This window comes from Tiliqua scincoides, chromosome 2 (assembly GCF_035046505.1).
Source record: "Tiliqua scincoides isolate rTilSci1 chromosome 2, rTilSci1.hap2, whole genome shotgun sequence".
NCBI classification, from domain to species: domain Eukaryota; kingdom Metazoa; phylum Chordata; class Lepidosauria; order Squamata; family Scincidae; genus Tiliqua; species Tiliqua scincoides.
In genome coordinates this window covers 119,240,375-119,256,032 of record NC_089822.1, presented here as the reverse complement: position 1 = coordinate 119,256,032, position 15,658 = coordinate 119,240,375, and the positions used below count along the sequence as shown (strand labels likewise).

The 15,658-nt window shown below is 45.4% G+C and overlaps 2 protein-coding genes and 1 non-coding gene across 3 annotated transcripts in view; all 3 read left to right on the top strand.

Moving 5' to 3' along the window:
* Positions 1-5,963, top strand: part of LOC136641003 (caM kinase-like vesicle-associated protein) — a 36,731-nt gene extending 30,768 nt beyond the window's left edge. Inside the window, exons 10-11 of the mRNA XM_066616522.1 lie at positions 2,979-3,066; positions 5,760-5,963. Of these exons, the coding sequence (XP_066472619.1) occupies positions 2,979-3,066; positions 5,760-5,963 (292 nt within the window). The remainder of the gene's footprint in view (positions 1-2,978; positions 3,067-5,759) is intronic.
* On the top strand, positions 140-211 carry TRNAE-UUC (transfer RNA glutamic acid (anticodon UUC)). Its single transcript has one exon. It is a non-coding gene; the product is annotated as a tRNA-Glu (tRNA).
* Positions 5,964-9,006: 3,043 nt separating the features above from the next.
* UBA1 (ubiquitin like modifier activating enzyme 1) overlaps positions 9,007-15,658 on the top strand; it is a 38,024-nt gene continuing 31,372 nt past the window's right edge. The window contains exon 1 of the mRNA XM_066614004.1: positions 9,007-9,109. The gene's annotated coding sequence lies outside the window, so the exon portion shown is untranslated. The remainder of the gene's footprint in view (positions 9,110-15,658) is intronic.

The window sequence follows — 15,658 nt, the reverse complement described above, 5'->3', positions numbered from 1 at the left end:
AGCTCATTTCTTTTATTATCACAAGCCCCTTCCTCCTTCTCCATGTGGGCTGGCTTTGGCTCAGAAGGACTTGGATTCAAATTTTTGCTTAGTCTTGAAATTTATAAACAATGAAACATGAAACAGTCAAGCACACCGTTCCCATATGGTCTAGCGGTTAGGATTCCTGGTTTTCACCCAGGCGGCCCGGGTTCGACTCCCGGTATGGGAAAGAAATTGTTTTTATGGGTTACAAGTCATAGCAGGTTTGTGCAAGCTCTTGGTTTTAGAGGCAGGCTGCCTCTGATTGCCATATGCAGGAGAGGGCACCAGGATGCAGGTTTTGTCTGTTGTCTTGTGTGCTCCCTGTAGCATTTGGTGGGCCACTGTGAGATACAAGAAGCTGGACTAGATGGGCCTTTGACCTGATCCAGCGGGACTCTTCTTATGTTCTTATAGGGTTACTTGGGGCCAGTTACTGTTTCTCACCTGATCTCACAGGGTTGTTGTGAGAATAAAATGGATGGTTAGAGGCCAAACCGGCACTGACTGGAGGCATGGCATAAACTTTTTCACCTTCATTCCCAGTCAACTGTAGCCCCGTCTAGCAGGATGCCCATTACAGCTGCCAAACAATGGGGGGGGGCGGGGCAGATTCTGTGACCTCAGGAGCCAGTGCACCAATCCCCAAGTCTAGTTTCACCATAAGACAAAGTGAGGTTGCTTCCTTGGGCAGCAGATCCAAGCTGCTGTTGAAGGGGAGCACATTAGATGTATGCTGCTGGGAGTGAGACATCATTTAGATTTCTGCCTTGGATGACAAAATGACCTGGACTGGTCCTTCCCACTCCCACCCCCAACTCAGTTCTATGTGCTACTTTCCTTAGGTCTGAGGCTGAGGCAAGAGTTGGAGATGATGACTCAGTTATAATATGACAGAATGAAGAGGATGCTAGGGTTGCAACAGACTATCGATTAGTCCATTTGTTAATTAGCTACTTACAGCCTAATCCTTGAGCTGTCTGGAGCACGGGGCTGTCACAGCATCAAATACAGCTGCCGCAGTATCCTGCGTGTTCCTGGGTGGCAGCCACCACCACCTCCTCAGGAGAAGGGGACTTTCATCTTCTTCCCCTGAGTAAGGGAAATAGCCCCACAAGGGGGCTACTTGATTCTGTGGTGGCTCTGGAGCTGGCATGTCACTGTGCCACATGGCCCAACACGGGAATCAGGATCCGGTGGAGCTGAGCTCTGCTGGTCCCACCCCCTCCTGCCCCGTTCCCTCCCCCGTCACACCTCCTCTCCCCACTCCAGAATGCCTCTGCCCACACCCCCACTCACTGCTCTGCCACCCAGCGACAGAACATGGGCCCTCTACTGGAGCTGGCCCAGCACGGGCTCGTGCCGGGCTAGCTCCGGTGCTGGGGCCACAGTAAGGGCTCGCAAACATGCACGTTTGCAACAGTATGCACCAGCGGTAAGCCACTGCGCTGGGCTCAGGATCAGGCCCTGAAAATAATATTTAGAGAACTGGTATAGTGTAGCGATACAAGACTGAGCAGTGAATTGGAATTTTTCCCAGTTCAGTCCTCATGACTGCTATGAACCCATTTGCGATAATGCGCACGTTTGCGACAGTGTGCACCGGTGGTAAACCAGCACGCAGGGCTCAGGAACAGGCCCTGAAAAGGTTATTTAGAGAACTGGTATAGTGTAGAGGTAGAAAACTGAGCAGTGAATTGGAATTTTCCCCAGTTCAGTCCTCATGGCTGCTGTGAACTCACTAGATAGCAAGCAACTCCCTTTCACCCTCATCTGTGCAATTTGGAGATAAGATATACACATCTGGGGTTTTTGTAAGGATCACACCAAGATGAATACAAGTGCTTTGCACACTCCAAAAGCATGATACAAATGCTAAGGATTATGACAATATTTGGATCTACTAAAAAGGTGCTTTCATTAACCAGGCACAGATTTTCAAAGAGTTAAACTATTTTAATACAGATCCTTTCAAAAAGCATGAACGATAGACATCTTAGAAACAATATTCTCCTTTCTTCACCCACATGGTTGGAAATGCCTCTTCAGCTAGGGTACCTTCCATGACACATGTGCATCATCTCAAACAAACATTTTTTTTTCCTTCATAACTATCATTCATCTGCAGGTTTATGGCATGAATCGGTTAACTGATGAAAGCTCACTCAATTAAATGCATCGACTAGGCATGTCTACTCAGGAGTAAGTTCTATTGAGTATAGTAGGGCTTCTTCCCATGTAAGTGATCATAGGATTGCAACCTAAAATGTATTAAATTGGATGATAGCAGAACAAGATCCTTCTGCTCCCTTTTATCCATCCTTCAAGCCCTAGCAGGCCTGCCTATTGCACAGCATGGATAACAACTGCTAAAATATTAAAGGGACCCTTCTGTCCCTTGCCCCCACAAATATGTATGGCTCCTAAATGGCTAACTAATGGGGAGGGGAGGAATACATGCAATTAGTATAAATCTGGTTTCCTGTCAGATCATTAGCTTGGGGCCCAATGCTATCCAACTTTCTAGTGCCGTTGCAACCCTGAGGTAAGGTAATAAAGGTTCCCTTACCTTGAAGAGGCCTCCATGACTGCCCCCCCCCCAGGATGCATCGCACACCCTATTAGCATGGCTGCATCAGTTCACACTGGGCATTTGGATAGAATTGGGCCTCCGGTGCCTTAACATGCCATCTGGACTTCTTCCTCCTCCATCCAGCCTTTTTCTGGTGCTTTATATATTATGTTTCCTCCTCCCTGCAAAAAAAAAACCCTAGTCTTTTCTCTCTTCCTTATTTCAATTTTTCTCTTGAGAACTCTAGCAAAATCAGGGGGTAAAAGGATTGAATTTTCTCTGTATTAATGAAATCATACTAACATATTGCACATTTGATCTATGCTTTTCTACTTCCCCTTTATGCATCTTCACCCCCAATCTTACCCTGTCTTTCTCCTGTCAGGATATCTGGCAACATTGCCTCTGAAAAGAACCTCAAGGAAGGGGTCTGTGCCCAGATTGAAAAGAACTTTGCCAAGGCCAAGTGGAGGGTGAGTCACTTGCCACTAGATGGCACTGTGATGCAGGGAGGGGAACATGGAAGGAATATGACTGCTGCATGCTGCAGTTAGCGAGCAATGTTGTGCGGAAGATGGGGCTTCTAAACTCTCCACCTTCAAGGAACCTTTCTGCATCAACATCTGCCAAGAAACCTCTGCATGTTGCAGAGGATTCTGGGAATCATTCTAGGCTGCACATAAATTGCATGTGGAATGCTGACACATACTCTGCCTAAAGGAATATCTAATAAAGGAACATATTCAATTTAAATTATTATTCAATCAATCAAACCTTTATTAGGCATAAAATTAACACATAATATCTCTAAACAATCCAATATATAAATATATGTTAAAAAAGCAAATAAAGATAAAGGTTAAAACACAACAATTTACTTGCGCGTTAACTCCAGGTTGCTTAGGACCAACAGATTAGCCCTCTTCAAGTTACTCAGGTGTAAAAATTTTGCAACTGGAAGGGTCACGAGTTTAGAATCTCCCACCAACAAAAATTGTAGGCAAACATTCTCAGAAAGACCTTTTTTAGTTCTTAATAATGGGAGAAGGTACTGATCTCTAGGCACTTGATTGCCAACACAGTGCAAAACATTGTGTAAAAGAGAGTCTACCTCTCTAAGGCCACAGTTACAGACTCATTCTTCCTTCGGGGCATTTCTAAACCTGCCAAGTAGGTCTTTAGAAGGCAACACATTGCAGGGAGCTAATGTAAAAGCCCTCCTTGCGAAGGGGCACTCCAAGAAGGTCAGATACTTTGGTTGTTGACCAAATGTATTACTTAGGTGGAAATTCAGGGGCGAACATTTTTTTTGTGCTGCACCCAAAATCTCTTGCCTTTCTATATCAGTTAATCTTGTTATCAGGAGCCTAATAGAAACCTCAGGTGTAGCAGCTCCTTGTAGATCTGCCTTGAGGCCCATTTGTCTGATTTTCTTATAGAAAAGGGCTAAGCAGGGAGATAAGTAGGTCAGTCAGTATCCCTTTTAACAAAGGGTTTTGATCAGCCCTGAAGCACACTTTGGCCCAGTATTTTAAGAAACGGGACCATGCTAGAAACTCCAGCCTATATTGGCCTGTCTCCAGGCAGAGTGCCGCATAGGGAACGCAATGTGGAACACCTAAGATTTTGTATAAAAAATTTGAATGGATCTTTTCAATCAAATCATTTAATGCTGGCATCCATATAGGAATGCCATACAAAATTTGAGGTGTAACTTTAGCATTAAAAGCTTGGAGAGCAGCTGGAACAAATGAGTTACCCCAAGAAAAGAAAAAGCGGGTTATAGCCTGGACAACTAATTTGGATGAGTTAATTACTGTGAGGCGATGGGAAGACCAGGAGTGCCGGTAGTGGAACCGGAGACCAAGATACTGGAATTCCTTGACTTGTTGTATTGATTTACCACTAAAAAGCCAAGACTGCGGTTTCCAAGAGTGCCCAAACACCACAATCTTGGACTTATCATAGTTTAACTGCAGGGCGTTGTTGGTAAAATATTATATACAGGCGTTAACCAGTCTCCGTAATCCTATTTTAGTGCTGGATATCAAGGCCATATCATCCGCGTACAAAAGTAAAGGAGTTTCCACTGAACCTAATTTGGGAGAATGCGTATCGAAGTTAGCTAAAAAGGGAGCCAAATTGTTGATAAAGAGATTGAACAAAGTGGGTGCAAGAATGCACCCGTTTGACCCCCTTGTTGATTGGAATTGGGGCCGAGAGGCCACCCCTTGGAGATAGTTTCACTTGACAAGAAGTGTTTGAGTGAAGGGCACGAATTAATATTAATAGCCTTTTGTCCAGTCCCATCTTCCCAAGTTTATCCCAAAGTCTATCTCTATGGAGTCAAAGGCCGACTTCAAATCTAAAAAGGCCACGTAAAGTCGGGATTTATTTTGAACCCTTTGTTTAGAGATTAGATGGGATAATACCGCACACTGATCAATTGCGGACTTGTTTGGCCTAAAGCCTGCTTGCTCTGGGCCTATGATGTTATGATCAGAAATCCAGTCCGAGAGTTTCTTCAGTAGATGGGAGGCATACATTTTCCCTGCTAGATCTAAAAGGCTGATTGGTCTGTAACTGGGGGGAAGTTTTTTATCACCTTTTTTAAAGATGGGTTTAAATTATTATTATTATTATTAAGGATATTTATACTTTTTAAAAAGTTCAGAAAGCTGTTTACAGAGCTAAATAAATGGCCCCTGCCGCAAAAAGGCTCACAAATCTTAAAAAAACAATCTAAAAAATGATAAAGCAACATACTTCACATGCGAAAAAACTCTTCTGAAAATGATTCCCCTTTACTTTTAAGTGTCCACACAATGCAGAATGTATAGTGGTTCAAGGAAACTTATTTAGGCTCTTCTCTCTTCCCTATGTATCAACAGCCTCATCAGATGCAATCCTTTGGGTCTTTTGGACCCAATAGCTCTACGAAAGCTGATGATACAAAGGGACTTTACCTTGTAAATAGAACAGTGCAGGAAAACAGTCCTGCTTAAAAGGGCTTAGTTATATCTTAAAGTAGTAAAAGCTATAGGTGTCTTTACTTGCAGTAGTTCTGCTAGTTGGAATCAGTGACTGGGAAGCAAATGCTACAGAAGAACTGGGTATAATTTGGAAGCACAGATTCAGTGTTCAACATTTATGCTTCTCCTTGCAGAAAGCCATTCGTATTACTACTTTCATGCAACGTCTCCGAGCCCCAGATGCCAGCAGCCGTCTCCCTGTCACTCCCCGTTCTTCCATGAGTGTTGCCCATGAGGTCACCATTGAGACACCCAGACTGGCAGAACATTTGGAAGCATTGTGTCCACTGGAGGAGCAGCAGTGCAAGACAGAAGGAGCCACAGAGAAGAAAGAGTAATGGCTTCTGCTTCCCCAGCCCCATATCCTGATGCTTTCTCTGCTGAATCCACACATACCCTTTCTCCTCTGCTCTCAGAGGGGGAGGGCTCTGTTGGACATTAGCAAGGGGCAAGGAACATGGGAGCCCCTAAACAGTGTTATCCCCTCTCTCAACCCCTGCCATTGGTCAGGTGCAAGCGATTGTTTGGATGGACAGGCAACTAGACAGAAGGACTGCTCAACCATATGGGGATATGTATTCTATGTGGGAAGAAGGAGCTGAGGATGAGAGACTGGGTAGGATAGGTAGTTGTCAACTACCCCCTGAAAGTGCATCTCATTAGTGGAAGTGTGGGACCCCTTTCTAGCCTTTTCCCAGTAGTAAGTGCAAGCTGTGCCCCTTGCCATGTTACACCCTCCCCACCCCAATGCAAACATTTATGCCTTGTTGAGCTACAGCCTCTTACAGGCCCACTGACCAATTTCCCACAGCATCTGCATCCCCAACTCTGGGGCTTCACAGGGGCTTCGGAGAGTCTGGCCCACAGTTCCCTTCCCTCACAAACAAACTACTGTATAGGCAAATTTGAACTAAGGCGGGAAAAAGCTTCATGTCTTATTTGAAGATGCCCTTAGGAGCCAAACATTCCAACACTGGACCCAACATGTATGTTCAGGGATAGAAGAAGGGGGAGCCATTCTAAGAGTCAGAGGAGAGTTCATTCTATAGAGAAGGGATCCAGTTTTCAGCTTTTCCCCATCTCACTTTGCCCAGTCCCACATTTCACTTGTAGCAATGGCAGGAGCAATCTGGAAAATGTGTCATGGATTGCTGCCCTGCTGGTTTGGATCCCAACCCCAGCTGGACTGAGGAAGCAGGGATGGGGAAAGAGGGATGCATGTTCAGGCCAGCTGCATGTTTTATGAAGATGCTATTTTAATACAGAAATCTCCCAGCTGCCCCTCCCCTGGTGCTGTCCTTCCCTCTCCTGGGGCAGCTCTGGGAAATAAAATAAACAGTCTTTCTCTGGTTACAGTCTTTTGTGTCTGTTGATGGTGGTGTTGTTACTTGGTCTCATAGCTTTTAAGATACCTCCCTGCCCAGTCCATCTGCATATAGAACTAGTAATACAATTCCCAGTCCTCCTCTAACCTAGGCCTTGAGGTCACAATCAGTAATCCTGATAACGCAACCATCTACTTTCTATAGAGCAGTGGTTCCCAACCTTTAGGAGCCCATGGACCACTGAGGCAAAAACGGGGATTGTAGTGGACCACATGCAACACCCCCCCCCACACACACATAAACAATATACTTAAATTTGTAATTATTAGAGAAGATATATTATTTCTAGATTTGCAGATTGTAGTTTTTGTTGCTAGCAGCCGTTGGCCCATTCTCAGCATTCTCTGGTGGTCTGTGGGGGAGCATCTCCCAAGTGAGTGCTCCCCCATGGTCCACCAGAGGTTGGAGAACACTTCAGTGCCACCTGTGGACAGTCCATTCTCTGCCCTCTCTGGTGGTTCGTGAGGAGCACTTGCATGGCAAGATGCTGGAAGTAATTGAAGGTGATCTTTTTTTCAGAGACCTCAGGGTCTCATGGACCACCTGTAGTCTACATACCACAGGTTGGGAACAAGTGCTTTAGAGCAACACAGGAATGTCCTGAGGCTGAAAGAGGAATTATGTGGATAATGTGGAGCTGTTCGCCTTTATTCTGTTTTGGAATAAGAGAAGATCATAACGAGCAACTGAAACTGTTTTATTGTGTTGGCCTTGAGGAAGGTGGAATTCAGCAAACATACATTTATAACATATAGAATATACAAATTGTAGATTTATTTACAGGTATGCATCAGCAAATGACTGACTGCATATATGACTGTGGTCCTACCAAATTCACATGGCTAGTTTCCTTCTTTCCTTCCTTGCTGGCTCAACAAGCTAACTGGCATTTCATGCACTTTCTGTGCATGCTTTCACCAGCTAGCTGCCTTCTTTCTCAGCCCCGCAAGGCACTGTGGGATGTTACAGGGCTGCCTCTAATTCTGGGCCGTGACCCAGCTGCCATTACCAGTTGCCCAGGCAACGACAGAAGCGCTTAATGATGGGGTTTGCATCCTAAGGTGGCACATTCTGCCTTGGAGATCCTTTAGGTCCAAAGGGCAGTTTATGAAATGTTTAATAAACATAATACAATTACTAAAGTGACTGCCAGCCTTGGCGCAGTTTGGTTATCTGGATGGGTTCCTTGTGTCTCCAAAACCAGAACCTGCTTCAGCAGAATCATAAACCTGACCGGCACCCTTCTATCTTTCTCAAAGTCAAACCAAATTGGGTATTCCAGAATGCTCTTTCTGGCTGTAGGTGCTTGATAATTAAAATGAGATACTTATAAACTCAAACTGACCTATAAAACCCTCTGTCCTGGAAGTCTTTCCTTCTAACCCCAAATGCCTGAGGATTGGGTAGCATGTTGCACGTGTTTAAAGGCAGTCAAAACTTGGAATTTGTTCACGGATAAGAGTGTGTCTTCCTTTGCCGGCACATATTTCTGCCTGATACATGAATTGCCAAAAAGAAGACAGCCACCAGGAGCATGAGAAACGGTTTCTTGCCAGGGACGTGCGGTGGGTGGGTAGGCAGGTGAGGCAGTGCCTCCCCACCGTGTGAGGCACCCACAACCCACGCACGGAGCCCTGACAAGCCCTTCCACCACGTGCACACACCTCAGTCTCTCTCCGGGTCGCTTGATCAGTTCCCTTCCACTCCGACCCAAAGCCACGTGCTCTCTCACCCAGCCAGCCGCCTGGGAACTACATTTCCCAGAAAGCCATATGCCTGGCTGAGCCGAGCCATTCCCACTCAGGGGGGTGTCGGATTATGTGGCGTCCCTTCGTTTTATCCCTAGAACGCTTTCCAACGCTGAGGTCGCACGGGAAGGATTTTTGTGGGATCCGAGTGGCACGGGAAACGCTCGCGCCTGTGACGAGGCAGCCGGTAGCGCCGCACTGAGGAGGAGCCGGTACTCGCCTCCCCCCTCCGCCTGCATGGTTCGGGCCGACCCTCTCCTCACAGCAGGCGGCGGCTGGGGCCCGCAGGCAGCAGCAGCAGCGGCGGGAGCAGAAGACGGAGTAGGAACTCAGGCGGTGCACAGTGGGGGGGTGAGATCCCGACGGGGGCGGCCTGACGGGGGCGGGTGGGCGTGAGAATAGGCAGCCCCCTCCCCTGATTTCGGGGAGGGGGCGGGGATAGTGGTGATCGATGGATGGGAGTTGATGTGTCGGGAGGACTGATAGGAAATGGGGGGCGGCAGAGGCTGAAGCACAAGGGCATCCTGCTAATGGGGGCATCGGGGTCCCTGGGGGAGTCAGGGGGACAGAGCAACCACCTTCCTTTTTATGTCTGGGTGCATAGGAGGGGGCTGCAGGAGATCCTCCCCCCAACACTCCTGAGATCCCGTGGGGTTGATTGGGGCTACACTCCTACCCACACTTTCCCGGGAGTAAGCCCCATTGACTGTAATAGGACTTACTTCTGAGTAGGCTTACATAAGATTGGGCTCTGAGTACCTGACTAAGAGCCCAATCCTATGCATGTCTACTCGGAAGTAAGTCCCACTAGAGTCAATGGGGCTTACTCCCAGGAAAGTGTGGCTAGGATTGGGCTGTAAGGCTACAATCCTATCCACACTTTCCTGGGAGTAAGCCCCAATGACTATAACAGGACTTCTGAGCAGACATGCCTAGGATTGGGCTCTGGATTTGCTAAAGGCTCCCAGTGCTCCATGTGCATCCATGCCCCTTCTACACATGGCATGATCTGTGCTGAAGGTGCACAGTGGAAATTAATTCTGCAGGAGTCCCTTGGGCCACATATGTGATTGAAGTACAGTCTCGTACTCTGCTTTCATTGATTCAAAATACTTATTACTGTTATTAGAGCCCCATCAGTGTTCATGGCATGTTACATGGCATGTTTATGCTTATATGCAGAAAAGGACCTCTTTGTAAAACTTTCTGGGGGCAATCTACATTTTGGCTGTAGGAGATACAATCTAGGGTAGGGCTGGTGAGGGAGACGCAAGTATGGCAAATGCTGCTTTGTGCCTAGTGTCCCGACCTTGCCTTTTAGGATGTGCTAGAATACCCACTTCTTTTCAATTCCTCTGTCAGTAGTCAAAGACGATGGAGTGGAGGTTAACTGGAGGAGGGAGGTCAACTGATCTGTATGAAGGGATCTTGAGTGTGAACCCTTGACTGTTTTTAGACTCCCTTTCTCCTTCCCGTTTTAGTCTGTACATTCTCTTGCAAAGCAGGGTCTGGCATTCGTACTGCTAAACCTGTGACCAGGACCTGATAGCCTCTTGAATCCCGTTCCTTTCCCTTGTATGCAGAGATAGGAGCAAAGTGTCACAAGCTAATATGAATTTGTATCATGCTTTCTGAATGTGCAGAGTGTTTCACATGTATTATCTTGATGTTGACTTTTCCACAACCCTGTAAGATGACTGTTATTCTCCTGTTGCAACTGCAGAGCTGAGGTTCAGAGTGGTCTGCATGGCAGAGGCAAGATTCAAACTGGGGGAAGTCCCAGTTTGTACCTCTGTCTCTTAGGCTGCAATCTTAACCAACTTTCCAGCACTGACAGAAGGGCAATGCAACTCTGAGGTAAGGGAACAAACATTGCCTTTACTTTGAGGAGGCCTCCGTGACTGCCCCCCAACTGTAGGATGCAGCACATGCCCTACTGGCACAGCTATGCCAGTGCTGGAAAGTTGGTTAGGAATGCACCTTTAGTCTCTGTTCTGGTTTCTGTTTCAGCATGTAATTTAAACCAGGACTTATTAGGGACATGTTTTAAATAGCAGGCATGTGTGGAGAGTAATAAACAGGAGTTGCCTCTGAGTGTGTGCAGAGTGTACCTCCAGTGAGTAATTAAAGTGGTGGTAAACCCTTTTTGGCATCTGTGGCATATCCGAGATAATATACTCTAGAATGGTAATATAGTTTCTATACAGTCACACATTTTTGCTGCAACTGCTGCCGCCACTACTCCCCCCCCCTTTGCTGCCTTGTCATTGAGCTTTTACAATGTCTTTAAATACCTCAAAATGCCACCTGTGATTTCAGTAGTGTCAGAAAGTATGTGTGTATGAGAATCAATTGTGGAACTCCACAGCTGAATGCCCCTGGGCTAAATTTGACCTCTAAGAAGTGCAACCTGACTCCATAGTTACCAATCTACAGGTGAAGAGAAAATGGAGTCTATGGCACTGGAAAAGTTTCTGACAGACCATTTTAGGGTGTGAGGGCTGAGGCCTACTACTTGCTCACTACTTAAAGTGGCTTGCTGTGAAAACTAGTCGTCAGCCTAGTGACTGACTAATTTGCCCACGTCATCTCTACTGCATTGATCTCATTGATCTGGGATGTGAACCAGTCCTAAATGTTTTTTTGCTCAGCTGTGCTGATCAGGAAGGTATAACTTGCTCGTGGCTTAAAGATCTGTTGGGCTCAATGGCAGGATCACATCTGCTCTCTTCACAGCCTTCAAGATATTATTTCTGGGTAGAACTCTAGTTTTTATTTTTGGATTTAGCACTGTTGGCACAAACCTCAAAGATGTGTTATTTTCTCTAAAAAATTTAAAATCCTCTTGGAAAATTTCTCACAAAATCATTTTAGTTCACCAACAAAGTGTCCTCATCAAATTCCACCAGACTTAGACTTTGCTGAAACACTAATGAAGCTTGACAACGATTTTGCACGCACTCTCTCCTTTGTTAATGAGCAAAAGGCCATACAAAATGCCAGGGGTGCCAAATTCCCTTCCCTGCTGCTCAGACATCCACCAACTTTCATTAGCACCAAGAAAGGAGTTTTTTGGTCCCCATAAACTATCTCCAGAAGCTGTTCACCAGAACTCTCTTGTTGTTTGGGAGCTGAATAAGTAAAGTTATGACAAATTTCAGGACTGCAGTCCTGGTGGTGACCCTACAGGTAGCCCTACCAAGAGATGAGGAGATGCAGCTACCTTGAATGACAGATAATGGACACCAATTTACATACTGCAAAGTGAGAGACAGACTTTTGAGCAGTCTAACATGTATGACTTCGGCCAATGTGATTCAAATTTGCTGCTTGGATGAGCGGCAGAACGTTATAGTTGTTTTGTGATCCTCTGTGACTGTCCCTCTACTACAGGATGTCGTGCACTCCCCATTGGCATGGCTTCATCTGTGCTGGAAGGTTAGTTGGGATTGGGCTGATACCATGTCATGTATCTTCAGACCATGCCATTAGTCAGGACATAGTAGAACTGTACTTTCTGGGCAGTGATGCTGCTGCTGTGATTCTATTGCATCTCTTAGCACTTACTGGGGCCAGGTCCCCTAATGCACCCAAGTGTGCATTAGGGAATCCTGGACCATCCTTATTCTCTTTCTCAACACCACTGCCTATATACTGTATCGGCAGATGAAAGGGAAAATCAATCTGGCATCAGGCCATGTCACAAAAAGGGGCATGGAGTAGTGGATGTGCCCAGCATATAATTGTAAGGTTTCTGGAACTTTTGAAACCCTGAAGAAGACAAAGTGTTGGATTGGGGTTTTTTAACTGACTTTTTCTTGGAAAACAGAAATATAGTATAGCTGCCTTAGGGCGCAATCCTAACCCCTTATGTCAGTGCTTTCCAGCACTGACATAAGGGCAGTGCAGCTCTGAGGTAATGGAACAAACATTCCTTTACTATGAAGAGGCTTCCCTGAGTGACACCCAACTGCAGGATGCAGCACATGTCCCATTGGCACCACTATGCCAGTGCTGGAAAGTACTGACATAAAGGGTTAGGATTGCGCCCATAGTTTTATTAAAACATTCAAGACAGCTAGAGATAGAACAGCAAACCCTAAGGTTCCCATATATCTTAATTTTTGCTCATTGTAAAATGGGAGAGCAAGGGAAGAGTTGAAAACAGAACCATCACCACTATACAAAACAAAAAATCTCAGCTTAAATATGGTCAGTTCTCCCTACAGTCAGCGTTATCCAGAAATGGAAGAGACAAGACAAACCTTTCAGTGCATGCTAACCAGAGGCATACATCCAGAGTGAATAGCTGCACTACAAGCAGTGATCACTCCAATTGTTTTCAGTTCTCTGAAAAACAGCAGTCCTCCTCCAACCTAACAAATCACAATAGTAAGGACTATCCAGCAGCTGACCTCCCATAGGCGAGATGGGGCAAAGGCCCCAGGCGCTGGCTGCTAGGACACCACAGAAGCTTCTCTGAGGCTCCCAATGGGGGCGGAAACTGTGCTTTTGGTTTTCTGGAAGCACAGTTTAAAGCGTTGGGGAATCTCACAGAAGTTTCCCCAACGTAGTTGGAGGGCTTGCCAGGCTCTGTGAGCCTCAGGTGAGTGGGGAGGGGGCTTTCTGAGTGAGGGGGAGCGGTGACAGCCTGTGGGGGGGGGGCGCCATCGTGGACCTTTGCCCTGGGTGTGGGGCTGGGGAGGTCCACTGCTGGGATTAGCAATAAATCTGAATATTGAATTAAATTTTGTGACAGCACTGAAAGCTTCAGAAGGGTATCACCACTTATAGCAAATATCATGGTAACTACAAAACTAGCAGCATGAAATCCATGTTGCTTCCCTTAAACATTAATATACCTTTGAAAACATCTCATCTTTTTGTTTAATCAGAAATGGTTAGAACTGTGGCTTCCAATTCTAAATGTTCTTTTTACCTTGTGAACTTGAGAGAATTAATGATTTGTACATATTGAAACAAGCTTGTTCCGTGATTGGTGTGCGTATTTTCCAGTGTAGGCTAGTTTCTTTCATGTGCTGCAGTAGTTGGGGGAAGCTGAGATAGGCGAGGATGTAAAGGTTGCACCTGCTGAACATATATATATGTGAATTGTAATTGTCAGATACTGTAGATTGTCTTATGTAGTAGGAAGTATTTTGAGGAAGTAAGGGGAAGCAAAAACAATATGTTAATCTTTGCTGTAGAAAGAATTTATCTCATCCTTCAAAAAGGAAAATATTTGGTTATAGGGGCTTTTCCCCATTTTTTTCTTGTAGTACCTCACTTTTCCATGATAAAATTGGGGAGGAAGCTCTTGGAGAGGAGGGAAGCATATCTGTTGTATTTTTCCATCCCAATACCTTCACATCTGTAATCCAACATGTTTTTCAAGGCACACTTGTGCTCCTCTCATAGCACACACTTTGGGACTTGTGACATAGCATACATAGACATCTTTCCCCATCAGATGCATGCCATGTAATGAGAGGCTGAGAATTTGTAATTCATAGATTTCAGTGTTGTTTTGGATGATGTTGGATGATGTGATAACAAAATGAGAACCAGAGATAATGGGAATGTTAAAATCCATCCATGTATTCATCCATTTGCGAGTGCATGCTGATACTTGGGGTGCTTAAGAGAAATGCAGTGTCCAGTTTAACATTTGTGTTTATTGTCACTGTATTGTCACTGTCCCAGGATTACAGTGAGCTGTCTCTTTCTAGAGTCTGTTGGTAACGATTACTGTATGTTGAAGCCAGTTGCACTAGGGGGCGCTATCTGACAGGAAGCAGATAGAATTTCTGTAGAATGCATTGTTCCTTTGCAGACTGTTCTGGGTCATAGTGCTGAAAGATACACCTATGTAACCCATACCCTTGCTGGGACAGCCACTGCTCAGTTCCTGGTAGTTCAAACCTATGAACAAGCTTTCAGAAGCAAACCTCTGTCTCTTGGTCTCAGTCTTCATATATAACAGGGTGTTATTAATACTGAACGGCCTTTTAGAATTGATGTGAATGTTACTGAGACAACTTGAATATACAGAGAACATTTCCTTGTAGTACTGTGCTGTTATTGTACTAGCAGAACTCCTTTTGTTGGACAGTAGGACTGTTTGCCCTTGATGCAACACTGTTTCTTTTTTCCTAAAAGGTTCCAGTAGCAACTATTGCCTTACAGGAGAGAAAGTAAGATAGATCACAAAACCACCCTTGGGATGGCAACTAAATTGCTTCCTTCCTCAAAGGCCATAGTCAATGAGAATCAAGCCTGCTTGTTCCAGAGGGGTAGTCATGTTAGCCCATTACAGCAGTAATGCCTAACCAACAACTGTCCACTTCATCAGATGAATCTGATGAAATGGACTGCAATCCACAAAAGATTATGCTGAAATAAATTGATGAGTCATTATTGTGCCACAAGACTCTTTGGTTGCAATCCTAACCCATTTTCCCACACTGACATAAGGGCAATACTACTTCGAGGTAAGGGAACAAACATTGCAATACCTTGAGGAGGCCTCTGTAACTGCCCCCCCAACTGCAGGATGCAGCACATGCCCCACAGTGCTGGAAAGCTGGTTAGGATTGCTCCCTTTGTTGCTTAAGTCTGTTTCAGTGTTCCTAACCTCACCCCTTCGTCTGCATAGGTCCATTCTGCATTCTATTTCTTGATCACACTAAAGTGTGGTGGAATGTTGGATGAATGGGAGGGACTGTTTGGAACTGTCATATTTTTAGATTCTGAAACTGAAGTACAAAATAAAATGCATACCATGAGAGTTGTGGTGCACATATGTAGATGTAAATCTCATCTTTCATGGATGCAGCAAAAGGGGATGGTAGGCTTCCTGGTCCTGTGTGATTTAAATGGAGGCAAGCCTCACCTTGCACA